The sequence below is a fragment of the Sminthopsis crassicaudata genome, chromosome 4 (genome assembly GCF_048593235.1).
Source record: "Sminthopsis crassicaudata isolate SCR6 chromosome 4, ASM4859323v1, whole genome shotgun sequence".
Taxonomy (NCBI): Eukaryota; Metazoa; Chordata; class Mammalia; order Dasyuromorphia; family Dasyuridae; genus Sminthopsis; species Sminthopsis crassicaudata.
The window spans coordinates 30,745,142-30,767,866 of NC_133620.1; the positions used below are offsets into that span (position 1 = coordinate 30,745,142).

The 22,725-nt window shown below is 38.8% G+C and overlaps 1 protein-coding gene across 11 annotated transcripts in view; it reads right to left on the reverse strand.

Annotated features, from left to right (window-relative positions):
• LOC141541773 (uncharacterized) overlaps positions 1–22,725 on the reverse strand; it is a 74,497-nt gene that overhangs the window by 24,515 nt on the left and 27,257 nt on the right. For 8 of the 11 annotated variants that reach the window (XM_074266220.1, XM_074266219.1, XM_074266214.1 and 5 more), the window contains 8 exons: positions 21,462–21,566; positions 20,539–20,643; positions 14,965–15,051; positions 12,128–12,214; positions 10,156–10,242; positions 7,711–7,797; positions 5,004–5,090; positions 2,638–2,742 (listed from right to left, as the gene is read on the reverse strand). In XM_074266220.1, the coding sequence (XP_074122321.1) occupies positions 2,638–2,742; positions 5,004–5,090; positions 7,711–7,797; positions 10,156–10,242; positions 12,128–12,214; positions 14,965–15,051; positions 20,539–20,643; positions 21,462–21,566 (750 nt within the window). The remainder of the gene's footprint in view (positions 1–2,637; positions 2,743–5,003; positions 5,091–7,710; positions 7,798–10,155; positions 10,243–12,127; positions 12,215–14,964; positions 15,052–20,538; positions 20,644–21,461; positions 21,567–22,725) is intronic. The other 3 variants (XM_074266215.1, XM_074266212.1, XM_074266216.1) reach the window with 3 other exon arrangements.

A 22,725-nucleotide genomic window follows, 5' to 3' on the forward strand; every position in this document is an offset into this window, starting at 1 on the left:
GAGATAAAGAGACAAAGACACAGAGGGGAGACAGAGATAAAGAGACAAACAGAGACACAGAGGGGAGACAGAGATAAAAGACAAACAGAGACACAGAGGGGAGACCGAGATAAAAGACAAACAGAGACACAGAGGGGAGAGACAGAGATAAAGAGACAAACAGAGACACAGAGGGGGAGACAGAGATAAAGAGACAAACAGAGACAGACGGGAGAGACAGAGATAAAGAGACAAACAGAAGCAGAGGGGAGAGACAGAGATAAAGAGACAAACAGAGACAGAGGGGAGAGACAGAGATAAAGAGACAGACAGACACAGAGGGGAGAGACAGAGATAAAGAGACAAACAGAGACACAGAGGGGAGAGACAGAGATAAAAGACAAACAGACACAGAGGGGAGAGACAGAGATAAAGAGACAAACAGAGACACAGAGGGGAGAGACAGAGATAAAAGACAAACAGACACAGAGGGGAGAGACAGAGATAAAAGACAAACAGACACAGAGGGGAGAGACAGAGATAAAGAGACAAACAGAGACAGACGGGAGAGACAGAGATAAAGAGACAAACAGAGACAGAGGGGAGAGACAGAGATAAAGAGACAGACAGACACAGAGGGGAGAGACAGAGATAAAGAGACAAACAGAGACCCAGAGGGGAGACAGAGATAAAAGACAAACAGACACAGAGGGAAGAGACAGAGATAAAGAGACAAACAGAGACAGACGGGAGAGACAGAGATAAAAGACAAACAGACACAGAGGGGAGACAGAGATAAAGAGACAAACAGACACAGAGGGGAGAGACAAAGACAGAGATAAAGACAAACAGACACAGAGGGGAGACAGAGATAAAGAGACAGAGACACAGAGGGGAGAGACAAACAAGAGACATTGAGAAAAACATATAGATACTCAGAGAGACAGAGAAGGAGGAAGAAGAATTCGAGGAAGAGAGGGGAAAGAGGAAGGGAGAGAGGGAGAAGAGGAGAGACAGAGATACAGAGAGAGAGAGAGAGAGAGAGAGAGAGAGAGAGAGAGAGAGAGAGAGAGAGAGAGAGAGAGAGAGAGAGAGAGAGAGAGGGGCAGATACAGAGAGACCGAGAGATTCTGTGAATTTGAGTGGTTCTGGATTGCTTCAGTGGCACTTTTCACTATCCTCTCTCCCAAACTCCCTCCTCCACCACCCCTCCCCTCCTCTCCCGGTCACTCTCCCCGCTCCCTCTGATAAACCACGTATGAAGAGGCTAGTGATCCTCCAGGGTATCCTGCCTATAAGGCGTTTGGACGGTCATTTGCACATTCTCTCCCCCTTGGATGTGGGGGGGAAGCCGAGGCCGTGTTGGGTTTGGTGCCTTTCTTTGCACTCCCAGCTTGGTGCACAGCGGGCATCACATGCTCGGGGGACTGGCTGGCTGCTGCGGGGGCGCTCTCCACTGGAGTCAGGATTCTCTAAACTCCTCGATCTTTAACGAGTTCCTAGGACTTCTCTTTACATTACACACTCTCCATTGCACTGACAAATACGGTCCACACCAATAGTTACAGCCCACAGAAACAAAACCTCTTTTACTAATTCTTAAGAGTGTAAAGGGCTCTAAACCTGAAGTATCTGAGAACTGCTGCTTTCGGTAAATCTTTGGGCAGCCAAGTGGCCTGAAGACCTGAGTTCAAATGTGGTGTCAGGCACTTCCTGGGCAAGTCATTTAACCCTATTTATCTCGGCTTTCCCATCTGTCAAATGAATTGGAGAATGCAATGGTGAATCACTCAACTATCTTTACCAAGAAAACCCCAAATGGGTTCTCAAAGAGTCAGACATGACTGATGTGATTGAATAACAACAGAAAGGCAAATCTTTAAATCTATAGACTATAAATTGCAGGAAAGGTGGTAACTTGCACTGGTAGAGGGGAATTTCCTCCTCTGGGACTTCCTTATACCAGTGAAATCACAGATGGGTCACTATTTATGACTTTAAAGTGCCTGTAGTTCTAGAAGGTTGTGTGCCCCCCAATCTCAATAAGATTGTAAGCTTCTATAGGGGAGGGACTACTTTTTGTTCTCAAACTTGTTAACCAGGGGTCCTCAAACTATGGCCCGCAGGCCAGATGCGGCCCACTGAGGACATTCATGCGGCCCGCCTATGGCAAAATCAGACCTGAAGTGACATTCGACCTAAACTCGAGTTAGCAACGCACCCTTCTGGCCCTGGGCTGAGGGGCAGAGACAGAGTGTGAGGCTCCAACAGTCTGAGGGACAGTGAACTGGCCTCCTATTTAAAAAGTTTGAGGACCACTGCATTAACTCTCCTGAGCTTATAATTTATAACTTACACAGGCTTATACTTAATAAACACCTCTTGTGCTTCCGAACTCATTTAGAAAAGGTGAAGACATTTCCTTTGACTTCAAAGAACCAAATATTCTTGAGCTAATGACTATTTATACCTTCCCCCAGACCTCTATCCATCCCTTCATTCACCCATCTGTCCATCCTTCCATCCACACTTTCACGTACCTTTCTATCTCTTTATTCACCCTTCCAACTCTATCCATCCCTCCATTCATCCTTCAATTCATCTTACAATCAGTCCCTCTGGACTTGAATCTCCCGAGGCAGAGGAAATAAGGCTCACCTTTCTCTATTTTTTCTTTATGTAAAGTGCCCTTTACCATCCCACAGGTGACAGGAAGCTCGGGGAGATGGAAATTCACCTTTGGATTTTGGATGTTTATGAAAACTGGAAGAGAAATGACCAATTTAATTTTCTCTTTATCCCAACAGATATCCTACGCAAAGAAAAGGCATTACCAGGAGCTCCAGAGGAATGTAAGGAAAGGAGTGTCAGCTTTGGGGGCAAGGGACACAAAGATTCAAGTCCTGCCTTTGATACTCGCTACCGAAGAACCATGGCAACTTACCGTGAAGCATCGGAATAAGCGTCTCTCTCCTTGAGTCCTTTTAAGGGTCAGGTGATATCTCAAAGTACTCTAGAAATGCTCACCTTTATGCTTTATGGCAAAGAAGACAGAACCCTGGGGCTCTGGAGGCAGAGAGGCCTTGGCTCAAATCACTGAAGCAGCAGGAAAAGCTGAGTTCAAATCCCATTTCAAGCTCTGTAACCTTAGGCAAGCCAATAAATCTCTCTCTGCTTTGTTTCCTCATTTGCAAAATAGAAATAATAATATATCACTTATTTCCTAGTGTTTGTATTTAAATCAAATGAGATAATATTTGTAAAATACATTGGAAACCTCAAAGCATTGTGTTAGTGCTAGGTATTATTATGATGGTGACCTTTATTATCCCATCTCTCCTCCTATCGTATGATCACAGACAATCCACAGATTATCCCTGGGCCTCTGTTTTCTCCTCTGAAAAACTAAAGTGTTAGATTCAAAGGTCACTAAATTTCTTCCAGCTCTGGACCCATATTAGCTGTAACCTTACTAGCAAAGGCCTTTTCTGATCAAGCCCAAATTTACTAGAATGTCAGAAGTCAGGTGGTCCAGAGAATGATCTGGGGGCTTAGAGTTCTAAGTCTTAGGGTCAAGGCTGGAAGCAAGGTGTGGTGGAAAGAGTGCAGAGCTTTCTTGAGTTCTTACACTGCTGTGTCTGACCTGGCACTGAATAAATCCCTATTTCTGCCTCTGTTTCCTCCTTCACAAAATTTAAGGGAAAGGCAAAGTCATTCCTAAGGTCTCTTTGAGCTCTAAATAGTATGGTCCTGTGGTTTTGTTAAAATGATTTCTTATAATTATTTTTAATACCTCAAGAAGGGAAACTAGCATTTATTTTTTATTAAGGTTTTTTAATTTCAAAACATATGCATGGATAACTTTTCAACATCGACACCTGCGAAATCTTGTGGAACAAGCATTTATTAAGAGCCAACTATATGCCAGATGCTTTACATTAATTTGATTCTTAAACAACCCCATTTGGATGCTATTATCCCCAGGATGCTATTATTATGCCTATTTTATAGTTGAAGAAACTAAGGCAGGCAGAAGTTAAGTGGCTTACCTCATAAGAGTCTGAGATCAGAACTGAACTTAGATTTTCCTGTTTCTGAGCCCAGCACTTTATTCATTGCACCACCTAGTCGTGTCTAACCTTTTTGCTATTCTACAGGCCACAGTAATAACTCAGTCTACTTGCTAGGAATGGTGGGTATCAGGGCTGAAACAGAGGATGCTTCTGCCCAGAGGATGAGCTCCTGCCTCCCCACCCAGCCAGCCTCCTATGTGGCTGAAATCAGGCTAGACTTGTGGGAGGAGAACCAGGGAAGAGCAGTAACTTAAAAGTCCACGGAGGAGAGAACTTGGAGGAAGAGGTGACTGCCAGAAGAAAAAGCTACAGCGAAGTCAAAGAGCAAAGGCACTAAGAAAAGACCCTTGGACTTGGCAACGAGGAGATCATCAGTGACCGTAAGAGGCTGGTTTCCAGTTGAATGGAAGGGGAGAAGCTGGACCAGGAGTAATTGAGAATTGATGAGGAGGAGAGGCCATGGAGGCAATGAGAAAAGGCAGCCTTTTCTAGGGAATTGGCTATGAAAGGGATTGGTGAAGACTAGATGCAGGATGTCCTGCACCCTAAGCAGAAAGGGCCCCATGGAGGAAGTAACGAAGGCCAAAGGAATCCCTTGGACTTCAAGCATCATGTCCAGAATGGAGAGTGAAAGTTGGACATAAAGGCACAGAGGCTGCAGGGTGCTGAGGCTGAGATTGACTCTGAAGGACAAGAGCATTTGATGTCCCAGAAACCTCCATCCTTTGGTTCATTCTAAGTCATGAAGCTGCTCTTCTCCCCTTGATTGCTACTGACGAGGGACCCCACCAGAGCCCAGTGTTCCCCTAAGGCTTTCTTTAACATCTTGCTTCTGATTCACATTGTGCTCATAGGCTGGGATGCTAAACTGCAGACAGGCTGAAGCTCATGGACTTTTGTGGTTTACCAGCTAGGCTAACAAGGGAAGACCAGGCTCATGTCTCAGCTTACCTGTGTCCCTAACCTGGCGGACTTTCCGAATGCCTCCCCACTTCCTTCTTCTCCCAACACTTGAGGGTTCATTATTATCACTGGAACCTGGAAAGGATAAAATCAGAGCTGGGTAAAGTGGGCATCAAGCAGTCTCTTACAGATTTTGGAGGGTACTTCTTGGTATCTACATACACATGTATTTGTATGTATATATGTATTATTCCCTCTTACACATTCCCAATGGAAATAGGTTTTCAGAACTGCCTGCCCTCCTCACTCATTTAATGTATCTATGTGGCTTCTATAGAGTTCAAATTTCTTTGCGACAAAATCTTGAAAATCTAAGTTTGTTGAGTGTCCTTTTTTCATTCAATATTATTAATTAATTTTGCTGGATATAATATTTTTGGCTGCAACCTGTGCAATTTATCTAGTAGCTCCAGCCTATTGGAATTGGGTTTGTTTAGGTTTTTTCATATTGCTATTTTACTTTTTTGTTGTTCTTGTTGCTTCTAAAATTTTCTTTTACATCTGGGGATTTTTAAATTTATCAATGATATTTCTATATGCTGTCCTTGTAGGATCTCAATGATGAAGTGATTGGCGGATTTTTTCCTATTTTTATTTTCCCCACTTGTTCTATCACTTCAGGACAATCCTCTCTAATTATTTCTTAAATTATTGTGTCAGGTTTTGGTTTTTTTGGGTTTTGGGGGGGGTTTGGTCATGGCTTTCAGGTCATTCAATTACTCTTATGTTTTCTCTTCTTGATCTGTTCTCCAGATATGCTGTTTTTCTTGTAAAATGTTTCACAATTCTCTCCTATATTTCTTTCCTTTTTTGGATTTAATATTTTTATTTTCCCCAGTTACATATAAACCAATTTTTTACTTTGTTTTTAAAACTTTGAGTTCCAGATTCTCTTCCTTCCCCTCCTCACATTGAGAAGACACATGTGAAGTTATGCAAAATATTTCCATAAAAGTCATGTTGCAAAAGACAACACAGATCTACTCCACCTCAAGAAAAATGAAGTTTAAAAAAGTATACTTCAATGTGTATTCAGACACAATCGGTTCTTTCTCTCTCTGGGTATGGATAGCATTTGTCATCACAAATCCTTCAGAGTAGCCTTGCATCATTGTATTGCTGAGCATATCAAAGTCATTCACAACTGTTCACACCCCACGAAGTTGCTATTACTCTAAACACAGTACATTTCACTTTGCTTGATCTCATGGAGGTTTTTCTGAGAGCATCCTACTCATTGTTTCTTATAAAACAGTAATATCCCATTATAGCCACATATCATAGTTTATTCAGTAATTTCCCAATTGATGAGCATCCCATTAATTTCCAAGTCTTTGCTTTGAGAAAAGAGCTGCTATAAATATTTTTGTATATATAGGTCCTTTTACTTTTTTCTTTTTTAAAAATATCTTTTGGAGTTATCAAACTGTGCATACCCTTTGATCCAGCAGTGCTACTACTGGGCTTATATCCCAAAGAAATACTAAAGAAGGGAAAGGGACCTGTATGTGCCAAAATGTTTGTGGCAGCCCTTTTTGTAGTGGCTAGAAACAGGAAAATGAATGGATGTCCGTCAATTGGAGAATGGTTGGGTAAATTATGGTATATGAATATTATGGAATATTATTGTTCTGTAAGAAATTATGAACAGGAGGATTTCAGAAAGGCCTGGAGAGACCTACATTAACTGATGCTGAGTGAAATGAACAGGACTGGGAGATAATTATACACTTCAACAACGATACTGTATGAGGATGTATTCTGATGGAAGTGGAAATCTTCAACAAAGAGAAGATCTAATTCAGATGCAATTGATCAAGATGGACAGAATCAGCCACACCCAAAAAAGGAACACTGGGAAATGAGTGTGAACTGTTTGCATTTTGTTTTTCTTCCCAGGTTATTTTTATCTTCTGAATCCAATTCTCCCTGTTCAACAAGAGAACTGTTCGGTTCCGCACACATATATTGTATCTAGCATATATTTTAACATGTTTAACATGTATGGGACTACCTGCCATCTAGGGGAGAGGGTGGAAGGAGGGAAGGGAAAAATCGGAACAGAAATGAGTGCAAGCGATAATATTGTAAAAAATTGCCCAGGTATATGTTATGTCAATAAAAAGTTATAATAAAAAAAATGTCTTTTGGGATTCATGCCTACTAGTGATATTGTTAGGTCAAAGGATATGCATGATTAAAGCCTTTTGAGAATAGTTCATATTTTTTGATCATTGATCAATTGGGGACTGGCTCTTATTTTTTTATTATAGCTTTTTATTGACAGAACATATGCCTGGGTAATTTTTCAACATGGACCTTTGAAAAAACCTTCTGTTCCACCTTTTCCTCGCCTTCTCCCCATCCCCTACCCCAGATGGCAGGTAGACCAAAACATGTTAAATATGTTAAAGAATATGTTAAATACAATATTTTTAAAATTTTAAAGTTAATGGGAAAAAGATGATTTTACATCACCTATTGGAAGTTTCCAATTTGAAGAACTCTAATATACCAAACCATCCTGTGCTTCCCTTCACCTTCACCCCATTGCAATTTATAATCACTTTGTAGTCTGGTGACCACAAAGCATCCCAGCTTCAGACAATCTGGTAAGAAGGGTTTGAAACACATGGACTTTTGTGGGCTCCTGGCAAGGCTAACAAGGGAAGACCAGGCTCATGTCTCAGCTTACCTGTGTCCCTAACCTGGCGGACTTTCCGAACGCCTCTCCACTTCCTTCTTCTCCTAACACTTGCGGGTTCATTGTTATCACTGGTATCTGGAAAAGATAAAATCAGAGCTGGGTAAAGTGGGCATCAAGATGTCCCTTAGAGATTTTGGTACTTCTTGGTATCTACATACACACGTATGTGTGTGTATGTATGTATTAATAGTTTTTCAGAACTACCTGCCCTCCTCCCTCATTTAATGTATGTATGTATGTGGGTTCTTCTGTACCTCATTTCTATAGAGTTCAAATTTGTTTGAGACAAAATCCTGAAAATCTAACACTTAGTTGATTGTCCTATTTTTCATTCAATATTATTAATTGATTTTGCTGGATATAATATTTTTGGGTACAACATAAATCCTGTGCAATTCTTATAGTAGCTCCAGCCTATTGGAATTGGATTTGTTTAGGTTTTTTTGTGTTGCTATTTTACTTTTTTGTTGTTCTTGTTGCTTCTAAAATTTTCTCTTAGATCTGGGGATTCCAAAATTTATCAATGACATTTGTATATGTTTCCTTGTAGGATCTCAATGATGAAGTGATTGGTGGATTTTTTTTTCTATTTTTACTTTCCCCACTTGTCTTATCACTTCAGGGCAATCCTCTCTAATTATTTCTTATATTATTGTGTCAAGGTTTTGTATTGGGGGAGTTTTCATTTGGTTATGGCTTTCAGGTAATCCAATTATTCTTATATTTTCTCTTCTTGATCTGTTCTCCAGATGTATTATTTTTCTTATAAAATGTTTCACAATTCTCTTTTATATTTCTTTCCTTTTTTGGATTTATTATTTTTACTTTCCCCAGTTACATATAAACTACTTTTTTATTTTGTTCTTAAAACTTTGAGTTCTAGACTCTCTTCCTTTTCCTCCTCACATGAAGAAGACACATGTAAAGTTATGCAAAATATTTCCATAAAAATCATGTTGCAAAAGACAACACAGATCTACCCCCCTCAAGAAAAATAAAGTTTAAAAAGTATGCTGCAATCTGCCTTCAGACACAATCAGTTCTTTCTCTGGGTATGGATAGCATGTCATCACAAATCCTTCAGAGGAGCCTTGCATCATTGTATTGCTGAGAATAACAAAGTCATTCACAACTGATCACTCCACAACAATGCTATCACTCTAAACATAGTACCTTTCACTTTGCTTGAGCTCATGGAGGTTTTTCTGAGAGTATCCTACTCATCATTTCTTATAGAACAGTAATATCCCATCATAATCATATATCACAATTTATTCAGTCTTTCCCCAATTGATGGGTATCCCATTAATTTCGAAGTCTTTGCTTTGAGAAAAGAGCTGCTATAAATACTTTTTAATGTATAGATCCTTTTACTTTTTTCTTTTTTAAAAATCTCTTTTGGGATTCATGCTTAGTAGTGATATTGTTAGGTCAAAGGATTGCATGATTTATAGCCCTTTGAGGATAGTTCATATTTTTTGATCATTGATCAATTGAGGACTAGCTCTTATTTTTTTAAAAATAAATTTGACTCAGTTCCCTATATATTTGAGAAATGAGGCCCTTATCAAAGAAACTTGCTTCAGAATTCTTTTCACAATCACCATTGCTAACTGTATTTCCCCTCTGTTTATTCTATTCTTTCTCTTCTTACACTCTGTCTCTACTCAGAAGTGTTTTGTTTCTGATCCTCCCCATGTTTTCTTTTCTATTATCTTCCCCCTTTCTTGTATCCTCCTTTCCTACTTTCCTGAAGGATAAGGTATATTTCTATACCCATATTGAGTGTGTATGTTATTTCCTCTTTTTCATCACTTTGTGGTCTGGTGGAATGAATCCCAAGGCTTGTCTTCAGATCCCAGCAGTGCTACTCAGTGCCTGGGCAATCTTACCAAAGTTACTCTGGGCTCCAGTTTTCTCATCTTTAAAATGGATCCATTGGACCTGAAAGCTACTAATCTTTGATCCAATTAAGATCCATTCTCTATAGCTCTCCTCCTCCCTCCCCACCCCTCAATGGCAGATCAGGGCCCCAGAGTTGGTGGCTATGTCCTCTCTCTGGATGTTAGGGCAGCTCTCAGAGTTTGGGGACATCACAGATTTCTAGTGCTATGTAACTCAGTTTTGTGACCATTCTCTGGCAGAAGGGGGTCATTCCGGGGGGGGGCACACAGGTCTCTCCTAATGATCCTTGTTTTCAATGACCAGACACTGGCAGTCTGACACTCTCTTTGCTGTTGATAAGAGACCCCAGCAGAGTCCAGAGTTCTCCTAAGCCTTGTTTAACATTTTGATTCTGACCCACTCACACTGAGCTCAAAGACTGGGATCCTAAGCTGCAGACAATCTGGTAAGAAGTGTTCAAAACTCATGGACTTTTGTGGGCTCCTGGCAAGGCTAACAAGGGAAGACCAGGCTCATGTCTCAGCTTACCTGTGTCCCTAACCTGGCGGACTTTCCGAACGCCTCCCCATTTCCTTCTTCTCCTAACATTTGAGGGTTCATTGTTATTATTGGCATCTGGAAAAGATAAAATCAGAGCTGGGTGAAGTGGGCATCAAGAGGTCCCTTATGTATTTTGGAGGGTTTTTCTTGTATCTACATACACACATGTGTTCTAAAATCTAAGTTTGTTGAATGTCCTTTATTCATTCAATATTATGAATTTTGGCTGAATATAATATTTTTAGTTGCAACTTAAATCCTGTGCAATTCTTATAGTAGCTCCAGATTATTGGAATTGAGTGTTTTTGTTTTGTTATTTGTTTTTTGTTCTTGTTACTTCTTAAATTTCTCTTAGATCTGGGTATTTCAAATTTTATCAATGATATTTCTATATGTTTTCCTTGTAGCATCTCAATGATGAAATGACTGGTGGATTTTTTTTTCTATTTTTACTTTCCCCACTTGTCTTATCACTTCAGGGCAATCCTCTCTAATTATTTCTTATATTATTGTGTCAAGGTTTTGTATTGGGGGAGTTTTCTTTTGGTTATGGCTTTCAGGTAATCCAATTATTCTTATATTTTCTTTTCTTGATCTGTTCTCCAGATGTGTTGTTTTTCTTATAAAATGTTCCACAATTCTCTTTTATATTTCTTTCCTTTTTTGGACTTAATGTTTTTATTTTCCCCAGTTACATATCAACTACTTTTTTACTTTGTTCTTAAAACTTTGAGTTCTGGACTCTCTTCCTTTTCCTCCTCACATGAAGAAGACACATGTAAAGTTATGCAAAATATTTCCATAAAAGTCATGTTGCAAAAGACAACACAGATCTACTTCACCTCAAGAAAAATAAAGTTTAAAAAAGTATACTTCAATGTGTATTCAGACACAATCAGTTCTTTCTCTGGGTATGGATAGCATGTCATCACAAATCCTTCAGAGGAGCCTTGCATCATTGTATTGCTGAGAATAGCAAAGTCATTCACAACTGATCACTCCACAACAATGCTATCACTCTAAACATAGTACCTTTCACTTTGCTTGAGCTCATGGAGGTTTTTTCTGAGAGTATCCTACTCATCATTTCTTATAGAACAGTAATATCCCATCATAATCACATATCACAATTTATTCAGTCATTTCCTAATTGATGGGAATCCTGTTAATTTCGAAGTCTTTGCTTTGAGAAAAGAGCTGCTATAAATACTTTTTAATGTATAGATCTTTTTACTTTTTTCTTTTTTAAAAATCTCTTTTGGGATTCATGCTTAGTAGTGATATTGTTAGGTCAAAGGATTGCATGATTTATAGCCCTTTGAGGATAGTTCATATTTTTTGATCATTGATCAATTGAGGACTAGCTCTTATTTTTTTAAAAATAAATTTGATTCAGTTCCCTATATATTTGAGAAATGAGGCCCTTATCAAAGAAACTTGCTTCAGAATTCTTTTCACAATCACTATTGCTAACTGTATTTCCCCTCTGTTTATTCTATTCTTTCTCTTCTTTCATTCTACCTCTCCTCAGAAGTGTTTTGCTTCTGATCTTCCCCATGTTTTCTTTTCTATTATCTTCCCCCTTTCTTGTATCCTCCTTTCCTACTTTCCTGAAGGATAAGGTATATTTCTATACCCATATTGAGTGTGTATGTTATTTCCTCTTTTTCATCACTTTGTGGTCCGGTGGAATGAATCCCAAGGCTTGTCTTCAGATCCCAGCAGTGCTACTCAGTACCTGGGCAATCTTACCAAAGCTACTCTGGGCTCCAGTTTTCTCATCTTTAAAATGGATCTCCTAAGCCTTGTTTAACATTTTGATTCTGACCCACTCACACTGAGCTCACAGGCCGGGATGCTAAGCTGCAGACAATCTGGTAAGAAGTGTTTAAAACTCATGGACTTTTGTGGGCTCCTGGCAAGTTTAACAAGGGAAGACCAGGCTCATATCTCAGCTTACCTGTGTCCCTAACCTGGCGGACTTTCCGAACGCCTCCCCACTTCCTTCTTCTCCTAACACTTGAGGATTCATTGTTATTACTGGTATCTGGAAAAAATAAAGTCAGAGCTGGGTGAAGTGGGCATCAAGAGGTCCCCTAAGGTTTTTCTAGGACCTCTTCAGAAACCCCCAAAATGAAACTCCCTAGAACTAAGTGGTGAAAAGGGCTGAATCACTCTTTTTTCCCCCTAATGAATTTATTTAAACTTAAATGCAAAATCAGAAAAAAAAAATAGAAAAAGAAAGCTAGAATAAGAAAAAATAAAACAAACAAAAAACCTATTGTTGTGCCCTACAGGGAAGATTCAAAATATGTAATAATGAATTTCTATCTTAAGAAAGCATATATCATAATAGATGACATTGTATTCAAACTGACCATCTTTTGTCTGGTTCCTTGCAGGTTTTCCTTTGTTCTGTACTGTGCACTTCTTACTTTATTGTGTTTTTTCCCTTTCTTCCCCTCTCCCCCAAGCAGATTGAAGTTAAGTACAAATATATTTATGTGTGTGTGTACACTAAGAGTGATTACTATCCCAATTTTTTTTCTAATGAATTCTACTTCTGATTATTGTAATTATGTTCGTGTACATCTCTTATTTTCTCTCCCTAACTTCCATCTCTTAACTTGCCTTGCTATTATTTAACTTGCCTGCTGTGCTCCTCCTCCATGGATCTCTCTCTTCTCTTCTCCCTACTTTTCCCCTCCCTCTTTATCCCTTTCCTATTAATCTATACACCTTATCCACTCCCATTAATCCAAACACCCTTCTTTATTTTATCCTATGCCCCCCTTTCCTTCATTCTTTATCTCTTTCAACAAATGGATTCCTATCCCAACACTTTATCCCTATTCCAACAATTTGAATTGTTTCGTTGGTGGTGGTAATGATGGTAGTTGTAAAATTTTCTTTATAATCTGGGAATTTTCAAATTTAATAATGATATTTCTTTGTTTTCCTTGTAGGATTTCTTTGAGGTGATAATTGGTGGGGTTTTCCCTCTATTTCTCTTTTTCCTCTTTTTCTATCACTTTAAGACAATTTTCTATAACTATTTCTTATGTGTCAAGGACCCTTTTCTGGTCATAGCTTTCAGATAGTCCAATTATTTTTATGTTTTTTCTTCCTGATTTGATCTTCATATCTGTTGTTTTTTTCTTATATTTCATATTTTCTTTTATTTTTTCAAATCACTCTTTTAAACCTTTCCCCTGGAATTGAGTATAAACTGTTTGCACTATGTCTTTCTACCCAGGTTACTTTTAGGCTTCTGAATCCAATTCTTACTGTGCAACAAGAAATTCAGTTCTGCAAACATATATTGTATCTAGGATATACTGTAACACATTTAACATCTATGGGACTGCCCGTCATCTAGGGGAGAGGGGAGGAAGGGAGGAGAAAATTCAGAAAAGAAGTGAGATCAAGGGATAATGTTGTAAAAAATATCTATGCATATGTACTGTCAAAAAAATTATAATTAGGGGCAGCTAGGTGGTGAAGTGGATAGAGCACCAGCCTTGAATTCAGGAGGACCCGAGTTCAAATGTGGTCTCAGACACTTAACACTTCCTAGCTGTGTGACCCTGGGCAAGTCACTTAACCCCAGCCTCAGAGGAAAAAAAATTATAATTATAAAATTAAAAAAACAAAACAAAACAAAACCAGAAGGCATATGGAAGACATCACTCTTTTATGCAATGATTTTTACTAAGGGACTCTGAATAAATTTTTAACTCTGGGAGGGTAAAATTGATATGCTACATAAAAATAAATAAATAAATAAATAAACTTTTCCCCTGAATTGCAGGCCTTAAGCAGCAGCTAGGACCAAATCAGACTATATCGACATCAATTAACTTTCCTTCTCTGGAAGGGGAGAGGAAGAGAGGAAGAGAGAGAATTTGGATCTCAACATTTTTTTTAAGTTGTTAAAATGGTTTTTCCATGTAATTGGGAAAATTTTAGAAAAAAATTTGAAATATATAATAAATAAAATAATATACCATAATAAATGTAATAATATTTTAAAAATGTAAAGTTAATGGAGGGAAGAATATCTTACATCATCCATTGGAACTTTACAATTTGGAGAGCTCTAACATACCACATCCCACTGTGCTTTCCTTCCCCTTCGCCCCACTGCAACTTATAATCACAGTGGGGTCTGGTGGAAAGAGTCCCAAGACTTGTCTTCAGATCCCAGTCCTGCTACTCTAGTTAGGCTTGGCAAAGCCCTTTAGTCATTCTGATTTCAGTTTTCTCATTTTCAAAATGGATCCACTGGACCAGAAAGCTTCTAAATCTTTGATCCAATTAAGATCCATTCTCTATAGCTCTCCTCCTCCCTCTCCACCCCTCAGTGGCAGAGGAGGACACCCAGATTGGGTGGCTATGTCTCCTCTCTGGCTATTGGGGCAGTCCTCAGAGTTTGGGAACATCACAGATTTCTAGTGCTATGCAACTCAGAAGGCCCCATTTTGTGACAATTCTCTGGCAGAAGGGGGTCTTTCCTGGGGAGGGAGGCACACAGGTCTCTCCTATTGATCCTTGTTTTCAAAGACTGGACACTAGCAGTCTGACAGTATCTCTTGATTGCTACTGACAAGGGACCCCAGCAGAGTCCAGAGTTCTCCTAACCCTTATTTAATATTTTGATTCTGCCCTACTCACACTGAGCTCACAGGCTGGGATGCTAAGCTGCAGACAATCTAGTAAAAGGGTTTGAAATACATGGATTTTTGTGGTTTCCCAGCAAGGCTAACAAGGAAAGACCAGGCTCATGTCTCAGCTTACCTGTGTTCCTAACTTGGCGGACTTTCCGAACGCCTCCCCACTTCCTTCTTCTCCTAACAATTGGGGGTTCATTGTCATCACTGCTATCTGGAAAAGATAAAACCAGAACTGAGTGAAGTGGACATCAAGAAGTCCCCTAGGGTCTTTCGAGGACCCCTTTCTTCAGAAACCCCCAAAACAAAACTCCCTAGAACTAGATGGTGAAAAGGAGTCAAATCACTCTAACCTCTACAAGAATTCCAGACCTTAAAAGGTGGCTGGGTCCAAATCAGACCAAATCTGTATCAAATTGCTGGCTTTTTCAAGGAGGGAAGAGAGAAGAGAGGAAGAAAGAATTTGGAACTCAAAATTTTAAAAAATTATTAAAAAGATTTTGACATGTAATTGGGAAATATTAAATTAAAATAATATATAATAATAATTATAATAAAATATTTTTTAAAATGTTAAATTGATGGAGGAAGATGATCTTACATCCCCCATTGGAAGTTTCCAGTTTGGAGAGCTTTAATATACCAACCATCCTATGCTTCCCTTTCCCTTCCCCCCTCTGCATTGTTATGGTGTGGTCTGGTGGAAAGATCCCAAGGTCTATCTTTAGATCCCAGCCATGCTACTTAGTGCCTGGGTCACCCTGGCAAAGCCACTCTGGGCCTCAGTTTTCTCATCTTCAAAATGGATCCATTGGACCAGAAGGCTTTTAATTCCTTGATCCAATTAAGATCCATTCTTTCAGTTTTCCTTCAAACCCTCTCTGCCTCTCAGAGATTGGAGACATTGGAGGTTTATAATGCTGTATAGCTCAGGCACAGAATGGTCCCTTCCGGTGGGGGGGAGGGGAAGGACACCGTTTTTTCCCCATTGATCCTTGTTTGTTGGCACAAAGTGCCAGATTGCTCTGCTGTAGGTATAGTCATCAATAGAAAAAGTCCTTATTGAGGGATTGAGTTTAGATCTAAGGAAAAGTCCATGGGCCAACCAGAGACAACAGGGAAGAAAACCCCTTAATGGGTTTGGATGCCAAGAATAATATATAATAACAGTGGGGATCAATAGAATATTGAATTTTATTGGCAAGTGATTGACAAGAGTCAATCTTGTCAGGAGGGGGATGGGGAGAAGATGGAAAAGGGAAGGGGATCCAATTATAACTCACACATACACAGAATGAAACTCACTTAAGGGCAGTGTTGATTTTAGTATTATGGTGACATGGGTCTAAAATCTTGATTTTGGTGGCTGCCTAGTTTGCATGTCAAGGTTCAGGGCACATTGCTATTTTTGAAGTTTCAAAAGTGTAGGGAAGGAAGTCAAAATGACGGTTGGCAAATTATTTGGGGGCACATTGCTATGGTAACTGTTAACCTCTTATTGTTAGTAGTTTTCCACACCTAGATTTTATAAGCTTACAACCTCTCTTAAGGGAGGACTGTCACGATAGCTTGCAGACCCAGTCTTATAACAATGGTTTCCATGCATAGACTTTATAAGCTATAGCCTCTGTTAAGGAGATGGTCTTATGACCATTAAACCTCATATTATAATATAGTACCAGTGTGTTACCTCCCAGGATTATCTAGGAGAACTGACTAATGTCAGGTTCAATTATCTTTTAGAAATGAGTTTCAATGGGGGCAGCCAGGTGGCACAGTGGATAGAGCACCAACCTTGAATTCAGGAGGACCCGAGTTCAAATGTGACCTCAGACACTTAACACTTCCTAGCTGTGTGACCCTGGGCAAGTCACTTAACCCCAGCCTCAGGGCAAAAAAAAAGAAATGAGTTTCTACAATGGTGATATAGTTGGTACAGAACATCTCTCCTCTAAATTCTATGACATACAAGTACATACGGAGCCCAGGGAAAAGCAGATTTGAGCTTAGACATCACATTGGCAAAAGGATAATTTTTATATCTACAGTTTCTTCACATCATCTTGAAGATATGTCATGTTTCTAGTCCTGGACAATATATCTTTATTAACACAGCCAATCCACTTTCAGTCCACTTGGCCAAGAGATGGAGATTAAGAAAGCAGAAATTACGTGGATAGTTGGATGCAGACACTATATTGTGTAATTTTTCTGGTTTTTTTTTTTTATGGTTTTCATTGGACCAAATTCATATACTTTTTGGTCCAGTGATACTGATGATCTGGCTGGCCCATGAATAAGATCCTTATTTTTGGATTTAGGTATTCTTTCTGCCTCTCCTCCCTCTTCAGAATTCTTTCCCTCCTTTGATTCAACCAACTGAGCTCCCTGGCTTCCTTTAAGTCGTTACCCAAATCCCACCTCTACAGAAAACTTTCCCCAACTTCTCTAAACTCTAGTGCTTCTCCCTATTAATTATTTCCTATTTATCATATACATATATATGTGTTTCTCCTATTAGACTACAATTATCTTGAAGGCAAGGCCTGTCTTTTGTTTCTATTTGTATCCCTACTACTTGCCGCTAGAAGGCACATAATAAATTTTTGTTGATGAATTGATTTAGAGCTGGAAGCAACCTTAGAGGCCATCTAGTCCAACTCTCATTCTGTAGATGTGAAAAGTGATACATAGCTAGTAAGTAACAAGAGTCAGGATTTCAACCAAGATCCATTGACTCTAAGTCAGTGCTCTTTCTCTCATACCATGATGTTTGCATATCTAAAAATAACCATACTATACAAACCAAAGACATCAACAACATATTTTTACAAAAGGAAAAAACAAAAATTATGAGAAATTTAATCAAAGACAGCTGAAATGTAGCCCAAAACTCATCTATGGCTTCTCCTGAACTCTCAATTCAATAACTGTTAGAAAAGAGAAAATAAGTTGGTTTGATGTGACCTGTGTCTATTGAAGCCTTAGTCTCTGTGATTTTCTCTTTCCCTTGAAAATGTTTTTTAAAGATATCTTTTTTTTTCACATTACCTTTATCACCTGAATATTTCTCTCCTCCCTCACCTATGCAAAGATATATCCTTTAAAAAAGAATTAAAAATATGGGGATGGAGAAGCAGTTTACCCAAATTAACTAACATATTATTTAATATGACAAATATAGGCACTATATGTTTCACACCCATAATTCCTAACTTTCTCAAGAAAACAAAGAAGATGCTTCTCCCCCACCCCATTTTCACTAAAACCAAGTTTGCTCATTATAAATAATGTAGCATTCATTTTGTTATTCTTTATGTTAACATTATTGCAGTGATTTGGTTTATTGTTTTTCTGGTTTTGTTTACTTCTTTTTACATTAGTTCACATATGTCTTTCTAGACTTCTCTGAATTCTTCATATTCCTTGTTTTTTATTGCAATATTACATATATATATTATATATATATATTACAATATATCTTAGTACTACCACCTTTTTTTAGCCATTTCATAATCAATGGGCCTCTACTCACTTCATAGCTTTTCATTATTACTATAAGTTCTTTCTTTTAATCTCTATGGGGTATGGAGAATCATAAAATTTTCCTAATATAGAATCTGGATTCGTATACACAGAATGTCTCCTATGTATCTTGACATCTATTACTACGATCTCTGAGTCAATGGGCATAGGCATTTTAGTCACTTTATTTACATAATTTCAAGTTGATTACCAGAACATTTGGACAAATTTAGAACTCTGCCAGAAGTACATAGTGTGCCTATCTTTCCATAGTACCACCTATATTGATTGGGTCAATTTTCCATCAGTAGTCCAGCAAGCTGTCTATTCCATGGGACATCCTGCTTCCTCCATTATAAGCTGATCATTTGAAATTTCATCTTTTAATGAGATTAACATTTTCTCAATTCCATCAGTTGCCTTTCTCCTCTGATTGGAGGACTGGAGGGAAGAGTGGGCAAATTACTCCTCTTTCAGAACTTTTCGGGCAACTATCAGCAGCTCAACTTAGTTTCCTCTTACTGGGTCTTTCCTGATCCCCTTACCTTTTTCAGCTTACATTTGTATGTTTTCTTCCCCTATTAGATTGTAAGCTCCTTGTGGGAAGGACTTATTTTTCTTTTTTATTTGTATCTCCAGTGCTTAGTATAGTGCCTGGCATACAGTAGGCTCATATTAAATATTTATTAAATTGAATTTTCAGACAAACCTCGGAGTTGTTTTCATTTATCTTTTATTTTTAGTGTTTGGAAGCATTTTTTTCATTATGGTTGTGGAAATTTGCCATTTTATTCTGAGAAATGCTTATTCATATCTTTGGATTACTTATTCACTGGGAAATGATTCCTGTTCTTATATTTTTGTTAGTCCACAGTGTATGTTGGATGTGAAATCCATCTCAGAGATTTCTAAACTGGCTTTTTTCTAGCTATTCTAGTTATAGGATTTTCCCAGGAATAATAAGAACTGATATTTATACACTTCTTATAATGTGCCAGGTACTATGCAAAGTGCTTTATCAATATTATTTCAGCGATCTTCATAATATCTCCAGGAGACAAATGCCACTATTACCTACATTTTACACATGAGGAAAATAAGGCAGACAGTTACTCAGAGTTACACAGCTAATAAGTGTCTGAGGCCAGATTTGAACTCAGGTCTTCCTAACTTCAAGAAAGTCTACTAGTCCTGGGTTTGCTAAGAAATTAAGCCTTGTGGACTACACATCTCATGACTCCCTGGATTACTAGTCATGGTGAAACTATGGCCTAATTTTTGAGACAAACATGTGCAAGATTATCCTACATAGAGTATAATCCTATCGTGGAGATAAAATATTAATACATGAGGCTTCTTTGAAAACAAAAGTGGTTAAATAAAATTATTTTGAAACTATTCAATTTTCTTCATTAAATTCCTTCCTCCTCTGCCCTCAGCTCAAAGAGCCAATATTCATGCCTCAGAGCACCCATGAGAATCAGCATAGGCCCATGGTTTTTAGGAGAGTAAACTAATTTATTCAGATATCATAACTTCCAAAGCATCCCTGTTATGTGTTCTTAGGTAAGTTTCCTCCCTTTTGGCTCAGATGACATAATATAGGAAAATCCTTCAAATTCTGAAGCATCAAAAAACATAAGCTAATATTATTTCTGTTGCAGTCATTAAATACAATTAATATTATCAATAGTGGCCAACTATTGATCACTTTTATTTCTTCTAAAAACTGCCTATTCACATCCTTTTACCATTTATCAGATGGAGAATGTATCTTCATTTTTATAGATTTGTCTAAATTCACTATATATTTGAGAAATAAGGCTTTTATCAAAGGAAATTGCTGGAAAATTTTCACCCCAGTTTACTAATTTCCTACTCAGTATGACTGCATTGATTTTCATTGTACAAAAATATTTTAAATTTCATATAATCAAAATTATTCATTATACTTCCTAAAATATTACAATTGTTAGAAAAATGAAAAACTCTATCCTCAGGGACCTGAGAAACAGCCAGTGAAAGATATGATATATTCAGATGTTAGGAAGGAGACATAAGGTGGTATTAAGGGCAAAGGTGAAGTCTGGGCTGCAAAGAGAGAGAAGATAAAGGATAGGAGTCGGTAAGAAAAGAAAGATTTGCAGAGGCAGGAGGTTTCCAAAAACTCATTTACCTTGAATAGGACTTTGAGGAGTCCTGACAGCTGATTCTCCCCCAAAGCAGCTTCTTTGCATAGGAGATTCCACACTGACCAGTGATGTTGATCCCTCTGGAGACCCTAGATAGGAAAGAAAATTTCAGTCAGAAAAGGAGGCAGATACAGGGACAGACACCTCCCTGACTCTTCATAAAATTTTCAAGGATCTTTGTCTAAGAAGTACTTTATGCAGTCTCGGTCATCTATGCTTTGGGAATGCCAGTGGGAAATTGTGGAAGATATCTTTTCCTGTCTCCTTGAACACATAAGCACCTGTTCTTCAAGATCCCAACTGGTTCTAGATTTATTTGTCTTACCATCTTTGAAGTGCTTTTGGATTGGGATTAATGGTGCGTATTTCTGCATGTTGATATGGTAGAATAGGACTCCCAGGATCAAATTTCTCTCCAGTTTCCGGCTAACTTTGCATTGATTTTGTTTGTGCAAAAATGTTCTAATTTCATATAATCAAAATTATCTATTTTACTTTTTGAAATATTGAAATTATTTTTTCTAGGGCAATTGAGGTTAATTAATTTGCCCAGGGACACACAGCCAGGAAGTGTTAAGTGTCAAATCTGAAGTGCCAGATTTGAACTCAGATTCTCCTGGCTTCAGGGCTGGTGCTCTATCCATTACACCAACTAGCTGCCCCAAAGATATTACAATTCTTATAAAGCTGAAAAACCAAGGGAGGTTACTAAGGGACCTGTCACATAGTTAATGGGGCATAAGTTATGTTCCAGTGATAGCAGGAAAATATGATTAGCATGAGGTGTAAAGATGAAAGGCCTGGGTACCTGAAAGAGAGAAGGCAAAGGAGAGGAGGGGATAAGAAAAAAAGGATTTGAGTAAGAGAGACTTGAACAAAGGTAAGAGATCCCCGGAAACTCAAGTACCTTGGACAGAGCTTTGGGGAGTCCTGACAGCTGATGCCTTTTCAAGGTTGCTCCTTTGTACAGGAGATTCCATGTTGACTTGTGGTGCTGATCTATTTGGAGTCACTAGACAACAACAAAAAAAGCTTCAATCAGGGAAGGAGGCAGATAGGGACAGACACCTCCCTTACTCTTCACATCTTTTCCAGACTACAGTCTAAGCCAGGGGTTCTCAAACTATGGCCAGCAGACCGGGTGTGGATGTTTATGTGGCCGGGTTATGGCAAATGGGCTGAGGGGTGGAGACAGAGTGTGAGCTTTTGTTTTTACTATAGTCCGGCCCTCCAACAGTCTGAGGGACAGTGAACTGGCCCCTATTTTAAAAGTTTGGGGACCACTAGTCTAAGCCCTCTATGGAGCTATCAGTGGAGACTTCTCCTCTGTGTGACAGTTGGAAGTCCTCTGTGCAGCCAGTCCTAAACGGACTTGGAAATGCCAGTGGAAGACAGGAATCAGCAACTCTCTGTATACTCATAGAATGGAACGACTCCTGTATAGAAGTCAGCACAGGGACACTGAAGTGTCTATGCTTTGGGAGATAGTGGAACATTCCCTGAAGACATAGGATTCCCATCTCAAGATCCTAACTGGCTAGATTTGCTTCACCATCTTTGAGTCCTTTTGAATTAGAACTAGTAGTGGATATCCCTGCAGGATAATGGGGTGGAATAGGACTGCCAGGGCCAAATTCCTTCCATTTTCTGACAAATCTGTCTGAATTGATTTTGTTTGTACCAGAATGTTTTAATTTTGTGCAATTCCTGGGATATTGGAATTCTTACAAAGATAGAAAAATAATGGACTGCCCTCAGGGACCAGGGACACTGCCAATGAATGATATATACTCAGGTCTTAAGAGGAAGACAGGATTTGGCATGAGAGGCAAAGATATGGCCTGAGTACTGGAGGGAGAGAAGACAAAAAGAAGGAATGGGTAGGATAAGAAAGATTTTCAGAGACAGGAGATATCCTAAAACTCAAGTATCTTGAATAAGTTATGAGGAGTCCTGACAGCAGAAGCCCCCTCAAGGCTCCTGCTCTGGAGAGAAAATCCCATGCTGCCTTGTAGTGCTGAAGTCCCTAGACAGCAAAGGAAAGCTTCAATCAGAGAAGTGAGCAAATAGGGACAGACACCTCCCTAACCCTTTACTTGTCAGAGGATCCTGTCTAAGTCTTCCATGCAGCTATCAATGGACCTGTTCAGGTCCATAAGAAGGGACATCTC